At 37.6% G+C, this 11,589-nt stretch overlaps 2 protein-coding genes across 4 annotated transcripts; both read left to right on the forward strand.

Annotated features, from left to right (window-relative positions):
- LOC104779549 (putative Myb family transcription factor At1g14600) lies at nt 1,497-4,035 on the forward strand. Of its 3 annotated transcripts, none has more exons than XM_010503915.1 (6): nt 1,497-1,918; nt 2,352-2,428; nt 2,533-2,569; nt 2,921-3,071; nt 3,200-3,341; nt 3,643-4,035. In XM_010503915.1, exons 1-6 carry the CDS (start codon nt 1,738-1,740, stop codon nt 3,883-3,885), a joined length of 831 nt encoding a protein of 276 aa, XP_010502217.1. In that variant the 5' UTR covers nt 1,497-1,737; the 3' UTR covers nt 3,886-4,035. The 3 variants fall into 3 exon arrangements, with proteins under 3 accessions (XP_010502217.1, XP_010502218.1, XP_010502216.1); XM_010503916.1 differs by having other exon boundaries at nt 2,924-3,071; nt 3,197-3,341; XM_010503914.2 differs by having other exon boundaries at nt 1,498-1,918; nt 3,197-3,341.
- Nucleotides 4,478-6,217, forward strand: LOC104779550 (uncharacterized protein At4g15970-like). Its single transcript, XM_010503917.2, has 4 exons — nt 4,478-4,773; nt 4,929-5,300; nt 5,387-5,868; nt 5,964-6,217. The coding sequence occupies exons 1-4, from the start codon at nt 4,480-4,482 to the stop codon at nt 6,034-6,036; spliced, it is 1,221 nt and encodes a 406-aa protein (XP_010502219.2). The 5' UTR covers nt 4,478-4,479; the 3' UTR covers nt 6,037-6,217.

The following is an 11,589-nucleotide window of genomic DNA, read 5'->3' on the forward strand; positions in this document are numbered from 1 at the left end:
GCATAGTAGTTAAAGGTCTTAATATAATTTTTGATTACGTCTGATTTTAAAATCTGTCCACAATAAAATAATATAATTTCATTTATATTGAAGTATTGAACCCATGGTTAGAAAAATTGGAGAAATCAGTAATTATTGTCGGCTACCATATAGGGGATATGATGGTTTTGATTCGTCTTCGATGTATTCCAAAGCAACGATGAAAAAAAAATAAGAAGAAAAGGTGTTAGACACATAGAGCCAGAGAATGGGGACAAAAGATATATACTTTGGGTAAAATAAATAATTCTTATTAGTATTATTACTTAATAGGGAAGAGAAAAAAAAAAATGGGAAATCAAATTGGAGAAAAAAATGAGTAAGGGAATTAGCTAGGGGGAATGAAGTCAAAACGGTGGTCCAAAAGACATAACGAAGGACCATTGTAAAATTTGTTGATTTATTGAAATCAGAAAGTTTAACACGAAACCCTACAAAATAAAAAACAGAAATGAGAAAAAAAAAATAGAAACAATAATTATGCTATGGTCAAAGCTAAGCAGTTGGGCTATTTTTAATTTTAATTTAAATTTAATTCATTTTGGCCTTAAGTAAAACCTAGCTGTGGTGAAAAAGAGAGAAAGTTAAAAATTAGAGGAAACTTCTTCATTTGGGTAAATCCCATATCCCTATAATGTAATTTATTGTGTTATAAATTAAAGAAAATTTGTTTTCTTTCAATCAAACAACGGTGTTTAATTGTTTTACATGCAAGTTGTGTGAATATATATATATAGCCTTGTGTAGATCTCTGGTACGTTGTTGATATGCAATGATTATCTTATATTTAAAGAAAAATATTTAAGATAAATAATAATTGAATGGGGTCAAGAGTCAAGACTANTCAAGACTAATGCAACCAAAGTCAAATGGGATTTTTCGTATGATTACCACTTTTGTTGATTAATATATATCATTTGTTTGCATACATATAGGTCAAAAACACATGTCACACCTCCTTCTCTCTCTTGTTGATCTTTAATTCTTTTTTTATTTGCTACTCTAAATTGTCTAGATAAGTGACGACCCAACCATAAACCATAATCAGATTATGAATTTTTTTGACTTTATGATATACTAATTCACGTATCATCAACCCGTCACGTATGTCATGGAATTAATTTCATAAACAAAACAATATAATAATTGTCTCTTCTATTGGAGATTTGGAGATTTGGAGAATTTACATCATTAACACAATTTGGTAATAAAACCAAAACCGTACGTAAACTATTAACATATCTTTAATTAGCTTAGCTAGTTACACTTTGTAGCTCTAAAACCAAACTAACAAAATCAATATAAATCCGAAATTAAACACAACTAACTACAACGTGAATATCCGGGGAAAAAAATGAATGAAAACTTTTTTCTAAAGTGATAATAATTAATAAAAAAAATTTGGAATTATGCAATGTATAGAGAGAGGTTTTATAGTATGAGTGAATCCAAAAGAGACAAAGAGAATAGATGGAAAAAGAGACAGTCCTGTTTTAGAAACCTCCAACAAAAAAACAAAAACACAAACACACAAAATAAAAAAAAAGGGACTTGCTCTTCTTTTATAATCCCAAAACCTCACACCTCTTACCTCAAATCCTCTCTTCTCTTACTCTTCTCTCCACAGAACCAACAAAAAAAAAAAAAAAGCTTTTGTTTTTTTTTTCTTCTTGGGGTTTTTAGCTTTGGGTCTGAAAAATGGGTAGATGTGGTGGGAGAAACGGTAACGGAAACGTTACTGGCGTTGGATTTAAGGGTAACGGTGGCGGTGGCGGTGGTGTAAGGCCTTACGTACGGTCTCCGGTTCCTCGGCTTAGATGGACGCCTGATCTTCACCGTTGTTTCGTTAACGCCGTCGAGATGCTCGGTGGTCAATACCGTAAGTTTTCGAAAAAAAAAATCAAAACTTTCGTTACTTTTGTTTGATTCATATATCTTAAAGTTACGATTTTTATATCATAAACTGTCTCATCATCATATCATCGTCTTCATAATCATAAAGAATCAGTTTTTTTTTGAAGCAAGTCTTTACATTTTTGTTTCAGTCTTATCCTAAAGTTTGGATTTTTCTCTAGATTGATTGTTCTATAGAAAGTTTGGAAAATTTCTCATTGTTTATTATGGTCGTCAAGTTATTGAATCCAAAACACGCTTTTGCTATTTTGTTTCATTCAGATTATACATATTATAAAGTTTGGATTTTTTTGGTTTGTTTGTTTTTTTTCATGAAAAAAGTATTCCATAAAGAAGAATCATCATAGTCACTTTTTTGATTTATTTTGTTTTTCGTTTGGTTGGGTATGATGAAACAGGAGCAACGCCAAAACTTGTTCTTAAGATGATGGACGTGAAGGGACTCACCATTTCACATGTCAAAAGCCATCTTCAGGTTTTTTTAACTTTACCAAACATCATCAAGTTTCTTTTTTTTCTTAACTTATTCATAATATTAAATCACTTTTATATGATTGTTTTGATCATAATATTAACCAGATGTATAGAGGATCTAGACTCACTTTGGGGAAACCAGGTAATAATTTTTTTACAAAATTCTTTCTTTTCTGTAAATTTATCACAAGGGAAAAAAGAAGTAGTGAAATGATGAATTTGGGAAAAGAATGGGACCGTTGAATATTAATTTGAACTGTTAACATCAAAACAAAATAATAATAATAATGGGATGGAATTTAATTATTTTACTGTATCTGTTTGTAGTATGTACTATTGGTCTAGTGTCATGATTCATAAGACAATTGTCATAAATACATATATTTTTTTTTTTTAAAAAGAGAGAGAGATAGAGAGTAGAAGAACAGGAGAAGAAGAGAATATTCATTAATATGATGGTGTCTCATTTATTATTTATTTTTGGGGTTGGCAGAAGAAGAAAGCTCATCATCATCTTCAATAAGAAGAAGAAGAAGAAGACAAGACAGTGAAGAAGATCACTTGTCTTTACACTCAAGGAATGATTGTCTTTTGGGTTTTCACTCTTTTACTCTTTCTTCACATTCTCCTTCTCTTCTTCTTAGGTATTTTTATTCATTTATTTATTTATTGTTTTCTGACAAGTTCTTTTTTTCTTTTAATTTCATTTCAGTATCATAATATACTTTTTGTTTGTCTTTATTTGAATTGTCCTTTACTGGTGGTGCAGCAGCAGAGGAGGAGGAGGACGACGAAGAGCAGAGCAGACGACTTCAGACTCTGGTTATCATGATGTTGATGATCATGACTTTCTTCCCATCTTCAACAAGACGATAGATACGACGACGTTTCCATCACATCACCTCCTCCCCAAGGTTCATTATTTCTTTCTCTTTCTTTTTTTTGTCAACAGAGTTTTTGTAAAAAAATATTTAATTTTTATAGGGTCAATGCCAAACCAAAATCTAATCCGGTTTACAGTCTTAACCGGTCTGATTTATACTCTGTTCAAATCCAAACCGATTTTTCCGGTTTAAGTATCATTATGATCTCATCGGTTTGGATTTAAGGCTTGGTTTTTGAGTATCTATTAAACCGGTATGATTCAAACCGAGGTAAAATCCAAACCGATTCTAATCAGGTTTAGTAACTAATCTCGTCTTGTGGTTCTTTTAGGAAACAGAGGAGTGGCGGGAACAAGAACAAGAACATGAAGAAGGAGAAGAAGAAGAAGAAGATTTGTCGTTGTCTCTGTCGTTGAATCATCATCATCACTGGAGAAGCAACGGATCAACGGTGAGCGAAACGAGTGAAGCAGCAGTCTCAACTTGTTCTGCACCATTCGTCTCCAAAGATTGCTTCGGTTCTTCTAAGATTGATCTTAATCTTAATCTCTCGATTTCTCTCCTCGGTAGTTAATTTAAAAGTAAGCGTAAATCTTTGTTCTTATTAGATTCGTAGGTTCAGTGAAAACTATTCCGATGTGTTCTTTTGAAACTAGGATTTTTATGTTTTTCGAGAGATTCAAAGTTTATTAGAAATCTTGAAAAATATAATTTATGAATCCAACCGACAATGAAACAAACAGATCCAAACGCTGCATTTTTTTTATCTATAAAGCATAATATCATTAAAACGCCGCGTTTTATTATCAAGATCCTACGGTATAGAAGGTTTCTTGTTTTTTCAAAACATAAGATCCTACGGTAGAAAAAAATAATTTCCAATAAACGCAGCGTTTTGATATTTGGAAAATAAAGTCATTAAAACGCAGCGATTTAATTTCAAGATCTGACGGTAGATAATATTTTGACTCATCAATCCTACGGCAGAGATAATTTAGAAGAGTTTATCATTATTATTATTTTTGAATTAGAGTTCTAACCGTTTCTCTCTTCACAAAATTGTAAAAACGAATTAAAAAAAAAAAATCAAAAAAGAAAAAAAAAAAAATTGAAACAACCTTTATAACCGCCTCGACGATGACCAACGTCGTCAACGTCGACGAAGATGATGAATCTATCGAACCGTTTCAGCTCCAAGTCCAAGACGGAGAGCGCCAACGATTCTTCTTTCTCCAACGGCGACGATGAGAATCGTTCTTCCTCCGCAGCTCCCGTCGTAATGCCACCGTGCTCCTCCGCCAATGTACTCCGAGCCGTTCTTTTACTTTCCGTCGTCTTCTTTTGCTTCGTCCTCTACAGAACCTCTGTTTCACTCAACAACGTCGCCCATGGCTCTTCCTCTTCGATGCTCTCTCGCATTTCTCCCTCTCTCAATGATTCTTCTTCTTCGGCTCCGCCTCCGGTGAGTGTTCTTTCCACTTCGTTTCTATATTTGGTGTTCGATCTTTGACTTAACTAGAGTTCGATTCTAGGGATTCGATTTGGTTCTTCCATGAAATTGGATTCGATTTTGGTTTCAAGTTCTGTATTCTGAATCTTGGTTTTTGATTACTTAAGGAGGAAGTTAAGGAACCTAAGCTAGAAGATGTTTTGCGTAGAGCTGCAACGAAAGATCGTACAGTGATATTGACAACTTTGAATGAAGCATGGGCAGCTCCAGGATCTGTGATAGATCTCTTCTTTGAGAGTTTCAGAATCGGTAAAGGAACAAAGAAGCTTTTGAAACACTTGGTGATCATTGCATTGGATGCTAAAGCGTATTCACGTTGCAAAGAGTTCCATAAGCATTGTTTCAGACTTGAAACAGAAGGTGTTGATTTCTCTGGTGGCGAGGCTTACTTCATGACTCGCTCTTACTTGAGAATGATGTGGAGAAGAATCGATTTCCTTCGTACTGTTCTTGAGATGGGTTACAACTTTGTTTTCACGGTATGTTTAATTTCTTGGCAACTGAAAACAAGAACTTTGTTTTTGTTGTTCTGTTGAGTGATTTTATGAGTTTTGTGTGTTTACAGGATGCTGATGTGATGTGGTTCAGGAACCCTTTTCCACGGTTTTACAAAGATGCTGATTTCCAGATTGCTTGTGACCATTACATAGGAAAGGCGAACGATCTAAGGAATAGACCAAATGGAGGATTTAACTTTGTGAGATCAAGTAACCGAACGATACGATTCTACAAGTACTGGTATGATTCAAGGATCAAGTACCCTAAATACCACGACCAGAATGTTCTGAACTTCATCAAGGCAGATTCTTTCATCTGGAAAATCAGGCTTAGGATTAGGTTCTTGAACACAGCTTATTTCGGTGGATTCTGTGAACCAAGCAAAGATTTGAATCTTGTTTGTACAATGCATGCGAATTGCTGCTTTGGCTTGGAGAGTAAGCTTCATGATCTTAGAATCATGCTTCAGGACTGGAGAGATTACATGTCTTTACCACTTCATCTTAACCAATCCTCTGGTTTCACCTGGAACGTCCCACAGAATTGCAGGTTCTTTTAATCTATCTTCTTTTGTCATTTTTTTTTGCTATCTTTGAGACTGTTATAGTGGATCAATAGAACCTTTTGTTTCTTGTTTTTTGCAGTCTTGATTCACTTCGTTTGATTGATTCTAAGGATGAAGAAGAGAGCAGATCACCAAAAGAATCTAAACAGTGAAGTGTGTGTGTCTTACAATGTATATAGAGAAACTGTTTTGAGATTTTATTTTGCTTTCACACGAATGAAAATAGAAATATAGAAGATAAGGTCTGTAAAATGACCAATCATTCTTAAAGACAAAATACATAACACAATTGGTTTGCCCATTGTCCCAAAGAACTCTTTCTCCTCTCTAATTTTGGCGGCAAAAATAGTTTCTTGAATTTACAAAGATTTTTTTTTTTTTTTTAAAGAAAAAAGACATAGGAGTATTTTTAAATATATATAGCAATATTTTCTAGCAAGAGGTATGTGTTCAAATTGTAATCTCTAATTGCAAGAGTCCAATAGCCGTTTGTTAATTGTATGGTGTTGTGAATTCAGATGAACACAAACGAAAGACTTTGAAAAGATAAAACAGAGTGTTCTTTTGAGGCAAATAACCCTTTGTCTAGGGTTTATATTATTAATCTGATGAACAACCTTATAAACCCCTAGTTTCTTTATATAGGCTCAAAAACCCGATACAATAGGAAATAAAAGATCTTGTGAATCTTCTAGAATCTATTACACCGTAGCCGTCTACACCCCCAAAACCCTAACCCTAAGTTGCCTTGAGTCGGTCTCTACAAAAGCCTAGTAAAAGCCCAGTAAAAGCCTTGTACGTCTTACACAGTCTTTTACATCTTTGTAGACGTCTTCAGAGATTTCAAGTCACTTTAACAACAAACTCCACCTTGACGACAAAATCTCATTGACTTCAACTTCAACTCCTTGTTAGCTTTTGGGGGAACCTTTTGTCTTCATCTAGCAATGAAAGACCTGGAGCAAATCCAAGCAGTGCTTGAACTTCTCCATGGTGACTGGCTTGGTCAACATATCAGCTGCATTCTCAGACGTGTGCACCTTCTGCAGTAAAATCACACCAGAAACTGATAACTCTCTGATCTTGTGATATCTTACCTCAATGTGCTTTGTCCTACCATGATACACTTGATTCTTTGCCAGATATAAAGCACTCTGACTATCACAGTGTAGCTGAACTCCACCTTGCTCAACACCCAATTCCATTACAAGTCCTCTAACCCATAATGCCTCCTTAGTTGCCTCTCCAATTGCCATGTACTCGGCTTCAGTGGTTGACATTACAACTACAGACTGCAACACAGACCTCCAACTTATAGGTGCTCCAACAAGAGTAAACACATAACCTGTCGTAGACCTCCTATTATCAAGATCACCTGCATAATCTGAATCTACGAAACCCACGACTTCTGCCTTGCACTCATGTCCTCCAAACATGAGACCACGATCTGTAGTACCCTTCAAATACCTGAGAATCTATTTCACTGCATTCCAGTGCTCCCTCCCAGGTTTATACATATACTTACTGACTTGACTAATAGCTTGAGCCAAATCTGGTCTTGTGCAAACCATCGCATACATCAGACAACCAACTGCACTAGCATAAGGAACTTGTGCCATGTTACTGATCTCCTCATCAGAAATAGGGCACTGACGTGCTGAGAGCTTGATTTTATTCACCAGAGGAGTAGACACAGGTTTTGCATTCTTCATGTCAAACCTTTCAAGTATCTTTTCTATGTAGCTTCTATGAGATAACCACAATCTCTAAGAACTCCTATCCCTGCGAATCTCCATCCCAAGAATCTTCTTTGCAGCACCAAGATCTTTCATCTCAAACTCTTCTCCCAATAGCCCTTTCAACTCAACAATATCATCCATATTGCTTCCAGCAATGAGCATATCATCAACATACAATAACAAAAATATAGGAGAATTGTTACCAACGTTCTTCACATAAACACAACAGTCATATTCACATCTCTGGTACTCTATCTGCAACATGTAAGTATCAAAACGTTTGTACCACTGTCTAAGAGCATGCTTCAGCCCGTATAAAGATCTTTTCAGTCTGCATACAAGCGCCTCCCCTCCAGACTTGACAAACCCTTCAGGTTGCTCCATATAGATCTCTTCCTCCAAATTCCCATGGAGAAATGATGTCTTCACATCCATCTGCTCAAGATGCAAATTCCAGCAAGCTACCAGTCCCAACATAACACGAATGGATGTGGGTCGAACTACAAGGGAGAAAATCTCGTCATAATCAACCCCTGCACTCTGTGAGTACCCTTTTGCAACTAGTCTCGTCTTGAAAAGTCACAACTTCCTTCTTAGAGACTCATGTTTTCCTCTTGAAGACCCACTTGCAACCAAATGCTTTCTTCCCCTTTGGAAGTGTTGTAAGCTCCCATGTCTGATTCTTGTTCAGACTAACTGTCTCCTCTGTCATAGCATCAATACATTCTTCCTTTTCAGGACTGTTAATAGCTTCACGAAAACTTGATGGATCATCTGTACCAATCATCAGAGCATAGCTAGCCATATCTTCATACCCATATCTGACAGGTGCCTTCACTACATGCTTTTCCTTGGTTGCAGCCAAACTCCCCTCTGTACGTATTTGATTATCCTTCTTCCCCACCTTAGGAGACTGCTCCACCTCAGGAGAATGCTCATCTGCTTCCGCTGCTGGTCTAGCTTCACTAGACTCCTCTTCATCCTCCGCTATCTCTGAACCAGTATTAGCCTCAATGGTCACAGGAACTCGTTCTGAACTCGCCTACAACAGCATGTACTGCTCATCAAACACCACATCTCGGCTGATCACTCTTTTCTTAGCCTCAGGATCCCATAACTTGAAACCTTTCACGCCTTTCTCAAAACCCAGAAAAACGCACTTCTTGGACTTCGAATCCAACTTTGACCTTTCGTTGTTGGGAACTAACACATAAGCTAGACATCCAAAGATTCTCAAGTTTGATAGATCAATGTCTACCCCAGTCCATACCTATTCAACAACCTTTCCTTCTAAAGAAACCCTTGGCAATCTATTGATGAGGTAGACCGCCATGTATACGGCTTCAGCCCAGAAGATCTTCGGGAGTCCTGCATTCAACTGCAAACACCTTGCTTTCTCTGCAATAGAACGATTCATCCTTTCACTTACACCGTTATGTTGTGGTGTTTTCCGCACTGTAAAGTGCCTCTGAATACCCTGCTCCTCACACAACTTCTGAAACTCTCCATTTGTATACTCTGTACCATTATCAGACCTTAGATACTTCATCTTCCTCCCTGTTTGGTTTTCCACTTCAGCCTTCCAAATCTTAAATTTCTCAAAAACTTCAGATTTCTGCCTCATGAAGTAAACCCAAACCTTCTTAGAAAAATCATCTATAAAGATGACATAGTATCTGCTTCCTCCTAATGAATGTTCTTGTGTAGGCCCCCACACATCAAAATGCACATAGTCTAAAAGACTCTTTATGGTGTGTAGACCTATCTTGAAAGATGCCTTGCACTGCTTCCCCATCACGCAGTACCTAAAAAACTCNTCCAACTTTGACCTTTCGTTGTTGGGAACTAACACATAAGCTGGACATCCAAAGATTCTCAAGTTTGATAGATCAATGTCTACCCCAGTCCATACCTATTCAACAACCTTTCCTTCTAAAGAAACCCTTGGCAATCTATTGATGAGGTAGACCGCCATGTATACGGCTTCAGTCCAGAAGATCTTCGGGAGTCCTGCATTCAACTGCAAACACCTTGCTTTCTCTGCAATAGAACGATTCATCCTTTCACTTACACCGTTTTGTTGTGGTGTTTTCCGCACTGTAAAGTGCCTCTGAATACCCTGCTCCTCACACAACTTCTGAAACTCTCCATTTGTATACTCTGTACCATTATCAGACCTTAGATACTTCATCTTCCTCCCTGTTTGGTTTTCCACTTCAGCCTTCCAAATCTTAAATTTCTCAAAAACTTCAGATTTCTGCCTCATGAAGTAAACCCAAACCTTCTTAGAAAAATCATCTATAAAGATGACATAGTATCTGCTTCCTCCTAATGAATGTTCTTGTGTAGGCCCCCACACATCAGAATGCACATAGTCTAAAAGACTCTTTGTGGTGTGTAGACCTGTCTTGAAAGATGCCTTGGACTGCTTCCCCATCACACAGAACCTACAAAACTCCATCTTACAATTCTTCAAACCATCCAGAAGACCCCTCTTGTGAAGTTCAGACAAACCATGCTCTCCAATATGCCCCAACCGCATATGCCATAGAGCTGTGTTATCTGATTCAGTTACCACGGCTGCAGCTCCACCTACAACCACGTTTCCAAGTAAACGATACACACTCCCTGCTGTGAGCTGACCCTTCATCAACACCATATCTCCTTTGCGCACATTCACACAGTTATCATCATCAGTTTCGAACCTGAATCCGTCCCTGTGAAGTGAACCAAGAGATATCAGATTCTTCTTCACCGTTGAAAGATGCCTCACTTCAGTTAAAATCCTGAAAGTGCCATCATACATCCGAAATTTGATCTGTCCAATACCAACAACGCTGCAGCTTCTATTGTCAGCCATTTGAACAGTTCCAAAATTTCCAGCCTGATACGTGTCAAACCAATGCTTGTTTGAAGTCATGTGGAATGAACAGCCTGTATCCAATATCCAAGAATCTGTGTGATTGCTTGTAGTCACTGCAAGCAACTCGAACTCGACCTTCACTGCGTCCACATTCACAGAATTAGATGAACCTTCTGTCTTGTTCTGCTCCTTGTTCAGGGGACAATCTCTCTTATATAGTGTCCTTATTTCTGACACTTATAACAGATTATCTTCTTCATCTTGCCACCTCCCTGCTTTCCCTTGTTCTTCTGTACTCCGGTACCCAGAGTTATACTCACATATAGTCCATCACCTTGAGGGTTGTCACTGCTACCACCACCATGCTGTTGGCGTCGGTTATGATGTCCAAGCAGCGAGTCTGTAGCCGACTGCAGACTTATCGTCTCTTTGTCAGCCAATAGTGCAGTCACCAACGTCTCATATACAGGAGTCAAAGAACACAACAGCAGCATGGCCTTATCCTCGTCCTCGACTATAACACCCACACGCCCTAGATCTCCAGCGATCTGGTTGAATTGGTTAATATGCTGGACCAGATTTGCTCCTTCAGCCATCTTAAACCAATACAGCCTCTGCTTCAGGTATAGATTGCTAGATGGGGACTTCGACATGTACATCTTTTCTAGCTTATCCCAGATCTCTTTTGAATATCTGAGATCTAGAACCTGATGCACGACTTCATCTCCAAGACATGTTCGTATCATTGAACCCGCCTTCTCCCTCATCTCATCCCAGTCATCCTGCGAGCTCGCTACTGGCTTTGTGTCTAACAAAGCTTTCTTCATCCCTTGCTGATTCAGCATGTCCTTCACCCGGGTCTGCCAGATACAGAAGTTTCCTGTTCCATTGAAACGTGGAACCTCAAACTTCACGGAACTCGTCATTGAACCTGGCGCTCTGATACCAGTTGTTGTGAATTCGGATGAACACAAACAGAATAAGAAAGACTTTGAAAAGATAAAACAGAGTATTCTTTGAAGCAAATACCCTTTGTCTAGGGTTTATATTATTAATCTGATGAACAACCTTACAAACCTCTAGTCTCTTTATATAGGCCTCAA

Source organism: Camelina sativa, chromosome 4, assembly GCF_000633955.1.
Source record: "Camelina sativa cultivar DH55 chromosome 4, Cs, whole genome shotgun sequence".
NCBI classification, from domain to species: Eukaryota; Viridiplantae; Streptophyta; class Magnoliopsida; order Brassicales; family Brassicaceae; genus Camelina; species Camelina sativa.